Consider the following 20442-nt stretch of genomic DNA (forward strand, 5'->3'; position numbering starts at 1 on the left):
CCAAAGGGTCCGGGTCCACCTCCTCCTCCATGATCCTGGCTAAGACCGAGAAAACACACACCCAGAATCTTCCCAATTTTTCGCAATCCCAGAACATGTGTGCGTGATTCTCTGGCCCCCATCCACACCTCTCACACTCATGTGCTACCCCCTGAAAGAACCCACTCATTCTCGCCCAAGTCATATGCACCCTGTGCACCACCTTAAACTGTATCAGGCTCATTCTTGCACAGGAGGAGGTCCTGTTTACCCTACGCAGTGCCTCACTCATCCTCCCCAACTGATCTCTTTCTCACAACTCTCCTCATTTCTCCTTGATCATCACCATCCACTCATCTCCCTGCTCCCCTAGCCACTTGTATATATCTCAAATTCTTCCTTCCCCATCCGGGATCTCTGGAAACAATTGTTCCACTCACCCGCTACAGCAGGGTGTATTCTGGCAATCTAGGGAACTCCCACCAGACCTTTCGCGCAAAGTCCCTAACCTGCAGACACCTGAACTCACTCCCCCTCGGCAGCTCTACCCTCTCCCTTAGCTCCTCCAGACTGGCGAACCCTTCTTCCAAATACAGATCCCTCACCTTGATCAGCCCCATTTCCCTCCACCTCCTCTATACACTATCCATCCCCCCTGGCTGAAACCCATGATTCTCGCAAAACGGCATTAACACCGACATCCCTTCCACCCTAAAACGCCTCCTCAACTGATTCCATATCTTCACCGTAGATTGCACCACCGGGCTCCCTGAATATCTGCTTGAAGCCATTGGCATTTCTGCTGTCACCATAGCTCTCAAACTGGACCCCTTACAAGATTCCTCTTCCATCCTAACCCATTCTACTCCTTCTCCTTCACACCATCGCTGCACCTTATCCACATTTGCCGCCCAATAATAATGAAGCAGATTCGGCAATGCCAAAACCACTGCTGTCTCTGCCTCTGTAGTAGGGTCCTTCCCACCCTTGGCACTTCCCCTCCCATACAAAGTCCGAAATGATCGTGTCCAATTTCAGAAAAAAGCCTTTGGTTTAACGATCGGGAGAGCCTGAAAAATAAAAAAGAACCTTGGCAGAATATTCATTTTCACCACTTGGATCCTCCCCGCCAACATCAACTGCAGTGTATCCCACCTCCTGAGATCCCCCCTGGCTTCCTCCACCAGCTTCGTTAAGTTCCACTTATGGAGCCCCGTCCATTCCCTCAAAACCTGAATCCCCAAATACCTAAACCTATCCCTTGCTACCGTAAATGGCATCCCCCTTAAATTGGCCCGCTGTCCCAGCTCATTCACTGGGAAAACCTCCCTACATTCAGTTTGTACCCCGAGAACCCTCCAAACCTTCCCATACTCTCAAGCGGATCTGAAACATACAGCAACAGGTCATCGACATAGAGAGACACTTATGCTCCCTCTGTCCCCTCATAATGCCCTGCCATTCTGCCGACCCCCTGAGAGCCACACCAATAGCTCTATGGCCAGCGCAAACAGCAACGGCGACCTTTGGCATCCCTGCCTCGTACCCCTGTATAAGTCAAAGCTTCGCAAACTCATATTATTCGTCCTCACACTCACCCTTTGGTGCCACACACAGCAACCGCACCCATGCCACAAATCTCGGCCCTAAACTCCGCCCGATCAAATGCTTTCCCCGCGTCCACCACCAAACACCACTACCTCTGGTACCAGGGCCCCCGACGGATTCATCACTACATTCAGCAGCTGTCTTATATTACTCGCGAGCTGCCTGCCCTTCACAAAGTTTGCTTCATCTTCTGCAACCACCCCCGGGACACAGTCCTCCATCCTCCCCGCCAACCACTTAGCCAATACTTTCACATCTGTGTTCAATAGTGATATGGGTCTATACGACCCACATTCCATGGGGTACTTCCAGTTTTTCGGGATTAGTGTGATTACTGCCTGCATCATCATTTCCGGCAGCTCCCCCTTTTCCAGTGCTTAATTAATTGCCCCCAAAAGATGTGGTGCCTAATCCGTTGCAAAATCCGTATACAATTTTGCCGGGTACCTGTCCGGCCCCGGGGCCTTCTCCGGCGTTAAACCCCTGATACTATACAGCACCTTCCTCAGCCCCAGGGGCTCCTCCAAAGCCTGCGTCTTTGCTTCCTCCATTGGGGAAATTCCAGCTCATCCAGAAACCGCCCCATGTCCCCCTTCTCTTCCCCCGGGTCTGCTTCGTACAGTCCCTGGTAGTATTCCCTAATCGCCTCATTTATCTTCCCTAGCTCCGACATTACCTCCTCAGCCCCAGTCTGTCTCTTTAATATTTCCCTGGATGCGGCCTGCCTCCACAGTTGGTGTGGCAGCATGCGGCTCGCCTTCCCTCCATACTCATATTGCACCCCTCTTGCCCTACGCAGTTGCCCTACCGCCCTCCCCGTTGTCAACCTGTCAAACTGCCCCTGCAACATTTTCCTCCTTGCCAATCCTTCCACGGTGGGCACCTTCGAATATTCCCTGTCCAACTCCACTATCTCGCTCACTAGATGGTCATATTCCTCCCTCCTATCCCTATCCGAACGAGCTTTAAACAAAATAATTTACCCCTGGACTTCTGCCTTCAGTGCTTCCCAAGAAATGGCCGCCGACACCTCCCCATTCTGATTCAACTCCACATATTCCTTAATCGCCACCTGCACATTATCACAAAAACGTCCATCTGCCAACAACCCTGAATCAAACCTCCACCCCAGCCTCTGCTCTCGTCCCGATCTAAACCAAATCCCCAGCCAGTGGAGCGCATGGTCCGAGATAACTATCCCCACATACTCTGCCCCCTCCACCCCAACGGAAATCTCCCGGCTCACTTCAAAGTAATCAATCCTCGAATACACCTTATAGACGTGTGAAAAGAAGGAATACTCCCTTCCCCCTGGATTCTGAAAGCGCCATGGATCCACCATACCCATCCTCTGCATAAACCCACCCAGTCCCCTTGCCATTCGTACCCTACCCATCGACCTGGGGCTCGACCTATCCACCCTCGGCTCTAGGACACAGTTAACATCTCCTCCCATGATCAACTGGTGCGTGTCCAAATCCGTGTTCGTTGCCAGCAAACCCTCAAAAAACTCACATCATCCCAATTTGGGGCATACACATTTTAGGCATATGTAAATTCTTAACAGCACAGTGCATTCTGGCGCCAAGTAAATTCCTAACGACATGATGAGTCATAATTACTAATAATCTGTATTATTGTCACAAGTAGGCTTACATTAACACTGCAATGAAGTTTCATGTGAAAATCCCCTCTTGCGCTCTGGTTCTTGTTCGGGTACACAAAGGGAGAATTCACAATTACTAATTTGCCTCACAAACACGTCGTTCGGGACTTGTGGGAGGAAACCGGAGCACCCGGAGGAAACACGGGGAGAACATGCAGACTCCACGCCGACAGTGACCCGAGCTGGGAATCGAACCCGGGACCCTGGCTCTGTGAAACAATTGTGCTAGCCACTGTGCTACTGTGCCGCCCACAAACAACCTCTCTGGTGCTGAAAGTTTTATTTTACAAGTGTGGAGGCAGAAAATAATTGGTGCTGGAGATTTTTTTAAATGACTAAAATAAATTTGGCTCCTTTTCGTTTCTCATTCTTTTATTCCCTCTATTTTGCTTTCTGGATGAGATTTAAATCTTAATTTAGAATGAATGACTAACACAATGGGTGGAATTCTCTGTCCCGCCAAACCTATTTTCTGGTGCGGTGCGCCCCAGCAGCCAGCCAATGGGGTTTCCCATTGTGGCCACCCACCGCTGTCGGGAAATCCCCGGGCGTGAGTGCTCTGCCGGTGAAGTGGAGGATCCAGCCGATGGAGAATCCCGCTGTATGTTTTCGCCACTGACTGTAAAATTGTAGCTATTTGATTATAAACTGGACAAATTAGAAAAAGCAGATTGGAACTTGAGGGCAGCTGGTTGGAAGTGGGTCACAATGTTTCACAGGGTTTTGTTCTGGGATTGACTCCATCTACTATGTACATAAATGATATGTATATATGGCCAGAGGAAGGTGTACCCAAATTACAATGTTACTAAAATAGTAGCCATGCTGAATAAATTGCAGGACTATAGTAAGCTGCAAAGAGAAATTGTCCATAATTGTGACTTGGTACATTTTAATTTTAAAAAAGTGACATACCAGGAGCCGAGGGATTTGGGCCTTTAGAGTTTTAAGAATTAAAGCACTACCTTAAAGCAATTCCCAATACCCAACCACCCTGTGCAAAAAGTAATGACCACAAACCCAATAATATTATATGTATCTTTCACATCTTAAGAGAACCAACAATAACAAACAACAACAGTGAAAAATACATATTTGCAAAAAACATCACATATCAATTAAGAAAAACTGACATGAACATAAGTCATAAACAAAGATAAATCCAAACATTAGCCTCCCCAACCCATGCTCCTTGACAAAGTAATTCACCTCTTCCAGCATCAGAAAGTAATGTGCCTTCCCTTAAAAGTTACCCAAAGTTTGGCCGGGTAGAGCACCCCAAACGAACCTTCCTCTGAAAGAGCAGCACCTTGCCCTGATTAAACCCTGCCTGTCGCTTGACCAGGTCAGCCCCAATGTCATGGTAAATCTGGATCTGATTCCCCTCCCAGCTACTGTCTTGGGTTACCTTGGCACTCTTCAGAATCTTTTCTTTGCCCTAAAATTTCTCCATCCACACAATCACCGCCCAAGACAGCTCCCCAGCCTTCGGCCTCTGTCTCAAGGACTGATGGGCTCGATTCACCTCTGGGGCCTTATCGAAGATCCACTTCTCCACCAACTTCTCAACATCCTTGCGACATAGCCCGTGGCACTTGTTCCCTCCAGTCCCTCCAGCAAACACACGATTCGCAGGTTCTGCCGCCTGGTTGTCCACCCTCGTAAGCAGCACCTTGCAGGTCTCCCTCAGCATCACCATCTCCGCCTCCAATGAAACAACCCAGTAACTATGGTCTGACGCTGCATTTTCCACTTCTTGGATCGTTGCACCTTGTGTCTCCAACCGCTTCTCCACATGATCCAAAGTCCTGCGAAGAGGGGCTACTGCTCCCTCAATCACACTGGGCCCTTCCCCCTCCGCCATCTTTTCCACTGGTGCAGCACAACAAAACACTCTCCAACTCCTGAGCTAGGGCTCTTACCGATTTCAGTCTTGGGTACAAAAAAGTTAACAAGTACCTTGCACTTGTTGACATAAATTGAGGGGGAAAAGATGGGGAGAGGGGTTTAAGAAGAAGATTTGTAGTAAACATGAGAAGTCAGGGGTTATCTATGCATTTGCAGATGAACCTGGAATAATGAAAAGTTTTTGCAGATGAGGAGAGGGCCAGCCAGATTTGGTGATACATGGTCAAACTGATCAGAACTATTTAAGTCTGTGTCTTGTATTTAAGTGAATTTGGGAGGTGTTTTTTCCAGGAGTGGGAGCAGAAGGAAGTGGAGTTGGGAGCAAGGTAGGGGAATGTGGATGGAGAGTAAGAACTGTTATAACTTCACCCATTACAGTCCTTCACTTTTGAATGTATGAAGTTATAATATTCTTTATTGTCACAAGTAGGCTTACATTAACACTGCAATGAAGTTACTGTGAAAACCCCCTAGTTGCCACATCCTGGCACCTGTTAGGGTACACAGAGGGAGAATTCAGAATGTCCAAATTACCTAATAGCACATCTTTCGGGATTTATGGGAGAAAACCAGAGCACCCGGAGAAGACCCACACAGACACAGGGAGAACGTGCAGACTCCGCACAGACAGTGACCCAAGCCGGGAATCGAACCTTGGACCCTGGAACTGTGAAGCTGTAGCGCTAACCACTATGCTACCATGCTGCCCTATTTGAAATCTAGATTAGAGAGGCATATGGTCTGATTGGGTATTGAATATTGAGAGAAGCTGATTGGCTTTTCGCCTTTCAAAATCTTTGAATTCCATGCATTCAATAACATAAGGCAACATTGTTTTTGGTGCTATTGCAGGTTTGATGTATATGGCGTTCACCCAGACAGAAAGAAGCTTGGCTCTTACACAGAAGTGTCTTATGATAAGAGGGCCACTGGGGAACGGGTGAGTTAACCAGGACTTTAGAATTAGGTGATAGTCACATTAGGAGACAGGGACACACCCACACAACAAAAACAGCTACTGGTTACTATCTAATTACTGTTGGGTTTGCACATTCAAATATGTGGTGACTTTTATATCTCAACTACATTCTTAAAGGGGAAAGTGGAGGACAGAAGCAAAAAATCATAGTGATGTTCAAACACATCCAAATGGTTCATTGAACAGTGGCAATGATCTGGGGTATGAGAGCAAGTTGACTAGCAACACTTGCTAATATCCAGCATGGCTCTGAAAATATAAACACATTGAAAACCTTCAGTTTTGTGAGAAACTCTGATGTTAAAAACTTTTCCTGTAGCTAAATAGAAAATACATCATGGCATCATGGCAGGGAAAATACAAGGGGCCTCACGGTAGCATGGTGGTTAGCATCAATGCTTCACAGCTCCAGGGTACCACGTTCAATTCCCGGCTGGGTCACTGTCTGTGTGGAGTCTGCACGTCCTCCCCGTGTGTGCGTGGGTTTCCTCCGGGTGCTCCGGTTTCCTCCCACAGTCCAAAGATGTGCGGGTTAGGTGGATTGGCCATGCTAAATTGCCCGTAGTGTAAGGTTAATGGGGGGATTGTTGGGTTACGGGTTACGTGGGTTTAAGTAGGGTGATCATTGCTCGGCACAACATCGAGGGCTGAAGGGCCTGTGCTGTGCTGTACTGTTCTATGTTCTATCTCAAGATTAGTGCACGGCACCAATCTATTAACCAGATAGCTGGAAAGCAACAAACTCAATCTCACAAGTGAAAATATCAATCCTATTCATCCCTCCAAAGGTGCATTTTTATTATGTGAAATTTTATTTCATGGCATTTTTGACATTTCTATTAATTAACTTCATCAATTACGGAAGCAATATTTATGAAGTAGGTTAGGTAAGCAAACACCCCAATATTTCAATTATCTTCTGCAAGTTTCCCTTTCAATAAAGAACAAACAACAAAGAACAATACAGCACAGGAACAGGCCCTTCGGCCCTCCAAGTCTGTACCAGTCATGTTACCAACCTTTGCCAAAACCCTCAGCACTTCCTTGTGCTGTATCCCTCTATACCCATCCTATCCATGTGTTTGTCAAAATGCCTTTTGAGCGCCGTTAATGTATCTGCTTCCACAACCTCCCCTGGCAACACGTTCCAGGAAGTCCCCACCCTCTGTGTAAAAAGCCTGCCTCGCACATCTCCTCTAAACTGCCCCACAAACCCTAAACCTGTGCCCCCTGGTGACTGACCCCTTCACCCTGGGAAAGAATGCCTGCCCATCCACTCCATCTATGCCCCTCATAATTTGTAGACCTCTATCAGGTCACCCCTCAACCTCTGTCGTTCTAATGAAAACAGTCCGAGTCTATTCAGCCTCTCCACATAGCTAACACCCTCCAGACCAGGCAACATCCTGGTAAACCTCCTCTGCACCTCTCCAAAGCCTCCACATCCTTCTGGTAGTGTGGCAACCAGAATTGTGTGCAATATTCCAAGTACGGCCTTACCAACGTTCTTTACAACTGTAGCATGACTTTCCAGTTTTTATACTCGATGCTCCTGTTATATTCCTTGTCTTGTTCTCCAAGATAGCCAGATATGTAGTATTGACAAAGAATATGAAACTAAGAAGTTTAAATCAAAACCAATTTATTTTACACTTAACTTGATTAGGTTCGCACACTTTACTGCGTAACAGATAATAAAATAATAGTTCTGAATCTATGATACAGTAATGAATAATCTCTCTAATTTATAAACTACGCTGTAACTCAATCTCATACTATCCTTCTACATTGAAATCTCCATCAGCTTCCCCCAGCATGCCTAGAGTCGCAGTCTTTTGTATAATTACTTAGGAACGCCATCTAGTGTTAAATTACATGTAGTCCCTCTTGTTAACGCTTTACTACACTTGTACTATACATATCATTACAGCCCCGTCCAATGAAGGCAAGCATTCCATATGCTTTCTTGACTACCTTATCCACTTGTGTTGCAACTTTCGAAGATCTGTGGACCTGCACACCCAGATCTCTCTGATTTTCTACATTCCGAAGAGTTTTGCCATTTATTGTATATTTCCCCTCTATGTTAGACCTACCAAGATGCATTACCTCACATTTGTCCGGATTAAACTCCATTTGCCATTTCTCTGCCCAAGTCTCCACCTATCTATGTCCTGCTATATCCTCTGACAATCCTCAACACTATCTGCCACTCCACCAACCTTGGTGTCATCCGCGAACTTACTCATCAGACCAGCTACATTTTCCTCAAAATCGTTTATGTGTGCTACAAACAACAGAGGTCCCAGCACCGACCCCTGTGGAACACCACTAGTCATAATCTTCCATTCAGAAAAACACCCTTCTACTGCTACCCTTTGCCTTCTGTGACTGAGCCAGTTCTGTATCCATCTTGCTACCTCACCTCTCATTCTCCCCTCTCATTCTCACCTCTCATTGCGCCCTCCCATTCCCTCAGGAACCCAGCGAGGAAACCATTCAGCTGGCACCACTTTTTCATCCCGTGTCCCTTTTCCATAGTCGTGGGGAGACCAGACCAGCAGCGCCAGCTCCCACCAGCAATCGAGGGGCAGCTGGACACTATTCCCAGCAGCCGCGGTTTATTAAAAGAAATTCTTGGAGTTCCTCTGGGGTATGAGGGGAGGTTCAGTGGGAGTGTGCACGAGGAGTCCATTGCCTTACTACAGATGAACCCCCTGAGGGTGGAGCGAGGACCCACTGGAAGGGGACACCACATCCCTCTCACAAACGGCGGGGACAGGGATCTGTTTGTCTATCCTGGTGGGAGAATCCGCTACCACTCCAAGGAGTGGCACCTCTACTGGGGGAGGTCAGTGAGACATGTCCCACCCCCTTGCAGGCACTGCAAGCCATCCACAGACGCGGTAGGTGGCCCCTTTGAGGGTAACATCGAAGTCTCCCTCCCATCACTCCTGGACCAGGCAAACAAAACCTGTCACTGGACGGAGTAAATTTGCCGGAGGGAGGCTTCCTTAAGGCCAAGGGGGTTTGGCACCACCCCGGACTATATCTCCCCCAGCTGATGGAGGTGGGGAGAAGGATCTCAACGATGTTGTAGGGCGGGACGTGGAGAGAACAGACCTCTGGGAGGTGGCCTCAAGAGGGTCCACCGCCAGGAAGGTCCCACCCACTGTGAACTCCTTTTCCAGAGCGAGGTGGACTGCCCATTCGTCCTTCAGAAAAAAGGGCAGCTTTGCCATACATTTTAGAGGCAGCGGCAATGGCCAAGGGGCTGACAACCCCGGCCATTGCCTTGACGCAAGCTTCCATTGTCATGGTGGGGTGGGCGTAAATGCCCCAAGTTTCAGCTGGAGATCTTATGAGTCAAGTAGCATGTACCAGGCCAATTACTGCTCTTAATAGTCTGCGAGAGGAGCGTGGTGACTCACTTTGTGAACGTTTACACTCCCCTACCTGGCCATTATCAAACAACTTCCTTTAAACAAGTGTCATCTCTTCTTGGCTTCATCGATGTGGGCGGATGCATCATCCTCGACGGGATTTCAACTGCACCCTTGAGGCCAGGAACTGCCTTAGTACCCAGCGCTGCACACCAGCAATGAGAAAGTTGAGAGACCTGGTCAGGTCCCCTATCTTGGTGGATGCCTGGTGACATCTCCATCCTGACTCCAGCATGTTAACTTATGTGAGATGTGGGGCAAAATTCTCCGACCCCACGCAGGGTCGGAGAATCGGCCGGCAGCGGCGTTAATCCCGCTCCCGCAGGGTTTTTAATTCTCTGACCGGCCAAAAACCGGCGCTGTGCAAATCCCGCCGGCAGCCTCTGAAAACAGCTGGCGCCGGCGGGATTTCATTATATTTTTGTTTCCACAAATCTCCGGCCCGCATGGGCCGAAGTCCCGCCGACGTGACCCGTGGCCACGTCGGCGAAAATCACAGTAGCTTTAAAACGGCATCAACCATTGATGATGGTTGACGCCGTTCAGTGTCGGGGTGGGGGGGGGTTGCGGCATCGGGGGGGGGGGGGGGTTGCGGCATCGGGGGGGGGTGTTGCGGCATCGGGGGGGGGTTGCGGCATCGGGGGGGGTTGCGGCATTGGGGGGGGGGTTGCGGCATCAGGGGGGGGTTGCGGCATCGGGGGGGGGGTTGCGGCATCGGGGGGGGGTTTGGGGGCAGCGGCGTGCAGAGAGGGAGGGCGATGGATGCCCGGGGCCAACGCACCGTCGCCCCCCCCTCTGTACGCCGCTGCCCCTACCCCAACCCCCCCTCACCACTCCTACCCCCTTCACCACCCCTACCCCCTCCAACGCCGCCCCCCCTTCAACTCAACGCCGCAAACCCCCCTCCCTCTCCTCTCAACTCAACGCCGCAAACCCCCAACGCCGGGTCTGTCTCTCTCCTCCTCCCCCCCCCCCCAAATGCCGGTCTGTCTCTCTCCTCCTCCTCCCCCCCCCCCCCCTCCCAATGCCGGTCTGTCTCTCTCCCTCCCCCCCCCCCCCCCCAAATGCCGGGTCTGTCTCTCTCCTCCCCCCCCCCCAAATGCCGGGTGTGTCTCTCTCCTCCTCCTCCCCCCCCAAAATGCCGGGTCAGTCTCTCTCCTCCTCCTCCCCCCCGCCCCCCCCAATGCCGGGTCAGTCTCTCTCCTCCCCCCCCCCCCCCAAATGCCGGGTCTGTCTCTCTCCTCCCCCCCCCCCAAATGCCGGGTCTGTCTCTCTCCTCCTCCTCCCCCCCCAAAATGCCGGTCTGTCTCTCTCCTCCTCCTCCCCCCCCCCCCCCCCCCCAATGCCGGTCTGTCTCTCTCTCTCTCTCTCCCCCCCCCCCCCCCCCAAATGCCGGGTCTGTCTCTCTCCTCCCCCCCCCCCCCAAATGCCGGGTCTGTCTCTCTCCTCCTCCTCCCCCCCCAAAATGCCGGGTCAGTCTCTCTCCTCCTCCTCCCCCCCCCCCCCCCCCAAAACGCCGGGTCTCACCACTTCCGCAGCTGGTGAAACTGACGCGTATCGCGTCAGTCCGCTGCTGGCCCCTCCGGGAACGGAGAATAGCGGCCTAAAAGAAGGCCCCCACGCCGAAGTCATCTACACCAATTTTGCTCGCCGGAAATCGGCGTTACGACGGTCTGCAGAGAATTTCGCCCCTGGAGTCCAGAATTGATCACCTTTACATTTCAAAGGGGTACTTGTCCTGCATTTTGTTTGCTTCTGTGTAGTGCCATGCTCAGACCACTGCCTGATGTGGGCGAAACCTGTCCTGTCCTTATCCACAATCCTGATCTATGGGCACCTGGAGAGGAAGCATGCCGTATCCACTGGCACCATTGAGGCACAACAGTGATGCCTTTAGAAACATTTTAGTTTGAAGAAGGGACTGATTTTTTTTCTGGCACTGCTGCCCCATCCTCTACTGTAGGGAGCTGGCAGTCCCTAAAGATGCTGTGCTCTCCTACGCGGGGGTGGTGACTGTGGTGGTATGATTAACATAGCTGCCTGCCATTGGTGCAGAATACTGGCTTACCATTGGCCCTGGTCAGTCATGTGCCTCTCGACCGATTGGTTGAGACCAGTCATGTGACGGCTCCGCGATTGGTCAAGAGGCTGAGTTAACCCCGCCTCCAGGGCGGGGTATAAATACCCAGTACGCCCGGCGGTCGTCCATTTACTGTAGAATTAGAATTAGAACAGTACAGCACAGAACAGGCCCTTCGGCCCTCAATGTTGTGCCGAGCAATGATCACCCTACTCAAGCCCACGTAGCCACGCTATACCAGTAACCCAACAACCCCCATTAACATTATTTTTTTTAGGACACTAAGGGCAATTTAGCCTGGCCAATCCACCTAACCAGCACATCTTTGGACTGTGGGAGGAAACCGGAGCACCCGGAGGAAACCCACGCACACACGGGGAGGACGTGCAGACTCCGCACAGACAGTGACCCAGCCGGGAATCGAACCTGGGACCCTGGAGCTGTGAAGCATTGATACTAACCACCATGCTACCGTGCTCCTGTGCGACCGCAGGGCTAACATCTAGCTTATTAAAGCCTTACTTTTGTACAGCAACTCGTCTCGCGTTCAATTGATGGTTCATCAGTGACCTTGCTGTTTACTGGGGTGAGGGTCGGGTACAGGACAAACCGTCTCTGCTGCAGACCATCCAGCGGTCTGGTGAGGGCTCCCTCTGAAAATCTTGGTGCAGTTTTCCTGGCTGCCATTTCTCTGGTGGATCTGGAACAATTGCTTGGGGGTTCGAGGGAGGCATTTATGTGGAGCTCCCCAATGATTACAGTGACAAAGTTTCCCGGGGGGTGGGGGGTAGTGATTGAGCGGGAGGCTGCCAAGAGCACGGCATGATTCACCTGGAGAAAAAAAACCTTTGCGTGAGAGGATCAAAATTCCATGACAAATCCCGGCGTCAGCACCATTTTCTCACCGGAACTGACACTTTGCCATCTTTTGGTAGGATTCTGCCCATTGATTTCTCTGTTCCAATTATGCGATCGGGTCAATGGGGGCTTCCAATTGAAATGAATCCTGTACCTTCTTAGGTTAGGGAAGCTCCTTCTCCTATTTCCCAAATTTAAGCAGATTCCTCTGCGTCTCCTCTGAGTATCATTCATGGCATTGTGGTCAGACACTCATCAAAATATGTTATACTGTAGAAACAAAAGCAAAAATGTCACCTTGGGATAGACAGCAGTAAAACCTCTGATTCTGGCCTCACTCCAGTTACATAACAAACTGTTTTCATTTCCAACTTTTACCTTCCTCATCCCTTTTCAGGTCTGAACTGATTTTTGCCTTTCACCCAATACTTTTCACCTTTTAAAAGGCCCATTCGCAGCCCATCATGCCCATCATGTACACCTTGGAATAATAAGTCAGAGCAGCAGAGCCACGGACTTAACTTATGATTGACCTAGCAATGAGCTGGCATGGACACAAATGACCTCTTTCTACGTTGTACAGTATTCAACTTGGAATTATTATTGATTGTAAAATTTACCTAATTTCCGCCCTTGGCCACACCAGATGTTGATGATAAATAAATACACTTCTGATGAAATGGAATAAACATCTATTTTTTTTCAAATGAAACATGTTTTCTTTACCCACTATTCTCCTTTCCTTACTCATTTTTCAGGGCTATAAAAGTACTCTCTTTCCAATTGTAACAAAGTGCCTTTTGGTGTGATATGAGGTACATACACCTTTAAGGATTTGTGTCTTAAACTGCTACCACCATCACTTCGACAGGACATGCTGTATTCAGCAAGAGTAGAGAACAGATATAGAACAGCCCCCGAGAAATTCTACCTGTCTACAATCCCTCCTTTAAATAAAGGATCTATTTTATTGTTTCAACAATCCTGGTCGGGTGACTGGTACATTTATGCCGAAGAGTACAGCACCATTAGCCTAAACATTTTCTCTTTTCAGATTCCCATGAAACTTATGCATTTCCAATTTTTTTGTAATGTATTATAATTGTATGTGTTTAACTGTCAACTCTTCACTTGTATCCAAGGATAAAGTAGCTTTTTACATTGGGGAAAGTTTTCATAACTCATTAAAGTGAAACAAGCAGGATAATTTGCAGTAGGTCTTGCATATCTTTTATTATTTTTTGCCATAAGAACCTAACATAGTCAATTTTGCACTCTGTCTTGCAGACCAACTCCTAAGAGACTTTGTGGATTAGTTTTGCACCTTGTAGCCTAAGACCAGATATTCAAATAAGCATTTGTGTTATTATTTCCCAAAGCAAACATGTTAGAGACATTTTGATTACTTAATCAATATTCCCATATTAAAGTATGAATAGGAATTATATTACCTTTGCCACTGAAGGTAGGCGGCCAGGGCAGAGGTAATGGTTTTGCGGTTAATCTGTTTGTCTGTAAATAACATCACAAACATAAATGGGCAAATTTCAACAAAACTTGGTACACGTATACAGTACGCCCAAGGAAGAATTGATTAGTTTTTGGTAAAAATGCAGATCTAGATCCTGGAATTTTTGATAAACGATCCTTCAATATTTGGAGATAGAATGAAGTGATCTTTTGTTTTTCGAATGCTGTGGGTTGTTTTATTTAAAATGTTTTTGATTGTTTTGGAATGTTGTGCATTGTCTCAGCTGCTATGATGGAATTAGTCACAGCTGTCAAAATGTGAGCAGAGCTTTCAGAGCAGGTTGTTGGAGCTGAAGCTTCTCAGTGCAAAGCAAACTATTAATAAAAATATATATATTTTTAGCTCTGTAGTTGCAGACAGGGAAAAGCCTCAAGGAAGAGCTGTATAATTGTAAGAATGTTGAATTAACGCAGTGTTGTGTAGGTATACAACTTACTGAGTGCCCTCATCACTTACTTAAATTTATATTTGCCATCTGGAATCTCAAATCTGAATGAACTATATTCTACGTCCATTAGTTTTGGAATTCCCTCTTTACACCTCTGCACTTCTCCACTCCTTTAAGAAAATCCTTAGCCGGGCTCTTTGACTCTTTGGCCAAGCTTTTGGTCATCAGACCTAAAATTTCCTAATGTGGTTTAATGTCATATTTTGTTTTATAAGCTCCCTTGAATTACCTTGAAACGTTTTATTAGATTAAAGGCATCATATTAGTATAAGCTGTTGTTGCTGTTGTTGTTTGGGTTAGTGGTGGAAAACCCAGTTTCAATAAAGTTGTGCGCAAATATTCCCAAATTTGTTAAACTGGGAATATTTATATCACATAAAGCAGCTCACACCAGTGACTGGCTGTTGGCACTCTTTTTCATACAATTGTGATCTCCAACCTAATCAGGAAAAGCAAATGCACACGCTAACGTCAAGGGTGGCATAGTAGTAGCACTGTTGCCTCATAGTGCCAGGGACCCGGGTTTGATTCTGATCTCGGATCACCGTGTGGAGATTGAACATTCCCCGTGTGGGTTTCCTCCCACAGTCCAAAGGTGTGCAGGTTAGGTGGATTGTCCAAGCTATATTGCCCCTTCGTGCCCAAAGGTTAGGTAGGGTTACAAGGATAGGGCGGGGAGTGGGCCTAGGTAGGGTGCTCTTTCGCAGGTTTGGTGAGACTCAATGGACCTCCTTCTGCATTGTAGAATTGGACCAAATCCCATTCTTCAAATGAGTGGTAAAGATTACTTCATTCCTTTGTCAAGAGATGGTTCAGAGCAACCTGAGATGGTTTGCTCTTTGCTCTGAGATGCCTGAGGGAAAAGAGCTAAGTCTCTACCTAGCAGCTCTAGCCTGCCAGCTCAATTACGACCAGTAACTAACTATGTGCCTACTTTATGTTACAACATTTCTAAATTCTTTTTTAACTGTTGAAAAACTGATGTTGATAAAAATTGAATTATCTTTCAGGAAAGCAGGTTGGCACCAGGATACTACAATGTGGACGGAGGGGACTTCAGTACAAAGGAGGTTTCCCGTAGATCAGCAGGGCCAGGTTGGGCAAGAGAGCAAGAAATGGAAAAGTTTGCTCAGACACCACAATTGTTTTATAAAGAACAAAAGCTAAAAAAGTTGTTCTTGGTAAGTAATGTTTCTCTCAGACTATTCCACTTATTTATTCCATTCACATTTATGTACTTTGTTTGGAATGTAGAAGAGTTTAAGAACTGGTTATACATATTTAGGTGATTGTTCATTTTCAGTAAATGTAGGTCAAAATCCAAGTTATAGACCACCTCATTATATGTACCAGCATCCTAACTTTGGAGCCTAATTTTTTTTTTTTAGTTATCCCAAACTTAAATTTCATGTTAGCACCAATAGACTTTATAAGACATAAAAACAGGCATGATTAGACAACAAATTGGAGCATGGGATTATGGTGGTAACATAGCACAACACATGCAACACCTAAATTGCCAGTTCTAAGCTGCTACCCATAGGGTGCAACGTTAGTGACTTCTGGTGGTGGCCATGGAGTGAGTGGTCTTTTTGTGGCCTTTACACCGGTTTGTCGCAGGAATTTTGTAGGAAAAAGATACAGAAGTGAGAGCAGAAGAGAGGGTGCAAGATTAGTGCTAAGCAGGCAAATCATTTCTGAGCTGCTGCGTTGCACCCAGTTACAATCCCTTTAGAGAGCAAATATGGATTTTCCTATCACCAATACACAAGACTTCGTATTTTAACACTTTTACTGTAATAAACAAACAAAAATCAACATCTACAAAATACTCGGGCAACTAATACGCTACAGAAAATATATTTCTAATTAACTTCTTAATGCAAACAAAAGAGCCATACCACATTGATACATTATCCCATACTCTGAACAGAAATGTTGGCAGGGAATTTCTGGCCCCGCCATGGCAGGACCTACAGCGGGGGACATGGCAGCCCAAGCAAAAGTCCATTGAATTTTGGCGGCACTGGATGATCCTGGTGGCGGGTGAGGATGGAAAATCCCACCCATAGTCTTGCATTTGAAAATCCCAGGCTCCTCCTGGCTTTAGCAGGATTTCTTCTTCCCATACCACCAGGGTAAATCTTCCAATGCTCTTTTAAACAAATTCCCCTTCACTCGATCTTCTGAGCAAATTTGAATAGACTTCTAGTAGCAAGGTACCCTCTGGTGATTCCTTGTGTTTTTAACTCTGCACAATCCTTGGTTCCTCCAATAGGGGTTCCATCCTCACCAACACACTGTTTGATGATTAACCCAAAAGCAGTCTTTTTCTACTGCCTGACATAGCAGAATCTGTTTTTGGTATTCTCCCCCAAATCCCTCAGTCTGACTGATTCGGAGAGGAAATGAATCTGTGCAGCAGCATGACCTTCTTTGTGTCAAGGTGTTAAAATTTGCTTCTGACTTTGAATAAGCTACAAGCTGAGTTTTTGACTCCATAAAAACAGGTCTGTCTCCAGCTGACTAGACTTAGTATGAATTCACATGGGCTTGTCTCCAAACTATTCAATTTTATTTTGAATGAAAGGAGACAGTTAAATCAGCAGTGCTCACTTCTGTGCCACCGTGCTATTCTTATCAGAAAATAGGAAGAGACAATGTTAACATTTGCCATGCCTGGATATTTGTGCTACACAACTAGATAGTATGAGGTTTGAGAAAGTGGCAACACAGGTACTTACTTGTGTTTCCCACCTTGTGAGGAAATCATGAGTTTTTATTCAACAGTTTCCAGGTCGGTGTGATCATCTCAGGTTGGAGAAGGTGATGAGTGTTGCTAATGCAGCATAATTGAACGGGTTTTCTGTGTGTTAATATATGACTAAAACCACACTAAAAAATCTGAGAATTTGGTTTGAATTCTGTTGTATGTGCCATGTATAGGATAATTTGACTAGAGTCTGTGCAATTGCTTGATTTGCCAATAAAAGTAGGCAGTCAAAGTTGAGAAAAATACTCTTTTGTACTTTTTTTAACTATAGGAAACAAGTCTTGGCCCGGGTAAATATGAGGTCGCAGATTTTCTTGACTTAATGAAGAAGAGGAATCCTCGAAGCAGAGGCATTTGTGACTCGAAGGAGCAACGATTTACGAGAAAAAAAGATGTAAAGATTTAAGTTATTGCCTTTTGAAACATTTTCTGATAGACATTTTCTTGTTATTCAGACAAAACTATAACCCACAAAAATGCGTACACATTCTAAGTTAATTCAGTGGCATTAAATGCAAAATCTCCTCCGGCCATTGTACAGTGACAGCACAAAACCTTCCTCTCCAACCGAATCTATATGAGTTATACATGTTGTTTTAAAAGGGTGTTTTTCCTACAGGTGCAAGGTAACTATTTAATGCATGACTGTTCATATCAGCCTTAGGATGGCAGCAATTTTCATTGCTATTCTACCATTCTGTACCACTAAAAATGTATTACTGAACTCAGAAAATACAATTGTTTGCAACTTGAACAATGCTGTTACTCTGCCGGACAGAGCCATTTTCCATGAATGTGTTCATTATAAAATCATGCTGTGCTATTTTAATCCCAAAGAGTTAAAGCAAGTGAATTCTTCTTAATTAAGAATAGAAGCTGAAAGAATTGACATGACTTTGACTCCGTTTTTTATTTCAGGTTGATAGCCCAGGTCCTGGAACATATGGAAAGGGCGGGATTCCAACTGCACTGCTGGAGGAGAAAGCTAAGAAGTCTTTTGGGTCACAAGGGCTGATGGATTCAAAAAGTGCAAAGAGCCGATCTCCTAACACAGTGGTAAGTATATCACTCCATTGCCTTATTTTAAGCCATCTCAAAGTATTTGCAATGAAGTGGTACCGTTTTAATGTAAAAATGTTCTCAAACCATTTCACACTATTTGAATATACGTTTACCAGAAAATGCTACAGCAAAATAAGCATTTCACTATTTTCTTCAGTTGTAATGCCTCCAGACTGCAGTCATCGGGGTCTGGAAACCAGTATCATCTGCCAAGTGTGAAAAAAGCACCCAAGGAACCAAACCTCTTGGACTCCTCAGAGATAACTTTTGTCTTCACCGCTTGCTCATGAGCCTGAGAGATTGGATTGGCCCCCATTTGCTGAACCCGTCCAATTTTCATGACATTAATTTCAAAAGGCAATGAAAAGCAGCCAGGTTCTACAACCGGGTTACTGTCCAAACAACCAAGTTGAAAATGACCTTTCGCTTGAATTCAGTACTGTTCCTGAATTCAAACACTAACTGGGGTATGAAATGTACATGCCCAGAAATTACTGTTGACATTATGAGCAGAAAATAATGATTGCATGATATTCCCTTGTCCATTATTTTAACAAGACCTAACATCTTTACCTTGAGTAGGTAAATCCCTCCACTGAAATCTAAGTAGAATGTTTAATGACCACTTCTGCAGTAACTTCGCTGGCAGTAATTTTCAGGTAATTCTCAGTATTACGTTCGTCACTTTGAAAAGATCATACATCCTTTTCCAGGGTTGTGACTTGGCACCAAGTACCTACGACCTCGGAAATAGCATAGATAAATTAATGACGCGAGTGGTCAGTAAACGTGGCCCCTACGACCTCTTTACAGGAGAACGGAGTGATCGGATCAAAACTGGGCATCTTGCAACGGTATGTATATATAAAACAATTATCTTTGTCTCAAATTCACTGCTTTATTTTTCTTGCGGTGCTTTAGGTCGGCTGTAAATCTGTGGATCACTGAGGATTGCTATGAAGTATTGAGCACTGAGTGAAAACACTGAGGCCTAAAATTCAATACCACCTGATTTAGGGGAGACAGTGGGGTAGTGGTATTGTCACTGGACCAGTAATTCAGAGACCCGTAGTAATGCTCTGGTGTCCCAGGTTCGAATCCTAGATGGTGAAATTTGAATTCAGTAAAAAGAAATCTGGAATTAAATGTCTAATGGTGACCATGAAACGATTGTCGATTGTCATAAAAACCCAACTGGTTCACTAATGTCCTTTAGGGAAGGAAATCTGCCATCCTTACCCAGTCTGGCCTAAATGTGACTCCAGACGCACACAACAATGTGGTTGACTCTTAACTGCCCCCCACTGAAATGGCCTAGCAAGCCACTTGGTTCAAGGGGAATTAGGGATGGGCAACAAATGCTGGCCCAGCCAGTGACCCCCACCTCCCAAGAACAAATAGAAAAAAGAGGATTGCAAATGATGGAGTGTGCTGGATTCATGCGCCAGAAGAGAGAGCCTGAAGGATGTCCTAAATTTGTCCTTGGTCCTTTATTGGCCAATCCTCGGACCAATCCATAATTGTGGATGCCAGCTTGTCAATCTGGCCTTTCGAATCTTGCCTGGAATGAGGCATTAGGTGTGGGGCAACAGCCTGAAATATTAATGTGAAGGTAGGAAAAACATAATTTCAAGATTGAAATAAGCCCTCTATTGCTCTCACCATACCGCTGGCCCCAAAACTGTGCAAATTGATTGTGGGATGCTGCTCTACCGTATGAGTTATTATTACATCAGTTTTATGGTAAGGTTTGGATGCAACAAGATTGAATTTATGCCCCATTGTTTCCTGACTAGTGTAGTATGAATCCATTTATACAATGGGATGAAAGATGGCTATCTATGAGTCTTAACAACGATGTATTCAGGTTGCCTCAGTCCCTATTTCTCAGTACTGAGCACAACACCAAATATAATTTTGTACTCAATGATATTAAATTGGTAGTCTCGCTCAGGTTTGAAAAATCCTGGGGAAAAATAAAACTCACACCGGTGAAGTGTGAATGGAGTTAAGCCTCATTGGAACCAATATTTCACACACAGTGCAGACACCGCTGCTGGTGCAAAATGTGGTCCCAATAGGCAGCTGGCCCATTCGAGTGTGATGG

At 46.3% G+C, this 20442-nt stretch overlaps 1 protein-coding gene across 1 annotated transcript in view; it reads left to right on the forward strand.

The window, feature by feature from the left end:
- The window catches only part of LOC119964138 (lymphocyte expansion molecule-like), a 33219-nt gene that overhangs the window by 2591 nt on the left and 10186 nt on the right, over nucleotides 1-20442 (forward strand). The window contains exons 2-6 of the mRNA XM_038793437.1: nucleotides 6014-6101; nucleotides 15511-15681; nucleotides 17545-17667; nucleotides 18192-18329; nucleotides 19049-19189. Of these exons, the coding sequence (XP_038649365.1) occupies nucleotides 6014-6101; nucleotides 15511-15681; nucleotides 17545-17667; nucleotides 18192-18329; nucleotides 19049-19189 (661 nt within the window). The remainder of the gene's footprint in view (nucleotides 1-6013; nucleotides 6102-15510; nucleotides 15682-17544; nucleotides 17668-18191; nucleotides 18330-19048; nucleotides 19190-20442) is intronic.

Source organism: Scyliorhinus canicula, chromosome 4 (genome assembly GCF_902713615.1).
Source record: "Scyliorhinus canicula chromosome 4, sScyCan1.1, whole genome shotgun sequence".
Lineage (NCBI taxonomy): Eukaryota > Metazoa > Chordata > Chondrichthyes > Carcharhiniformes > Scyliorhinidae > Scyliorhinus > Scyliorhinus canicula.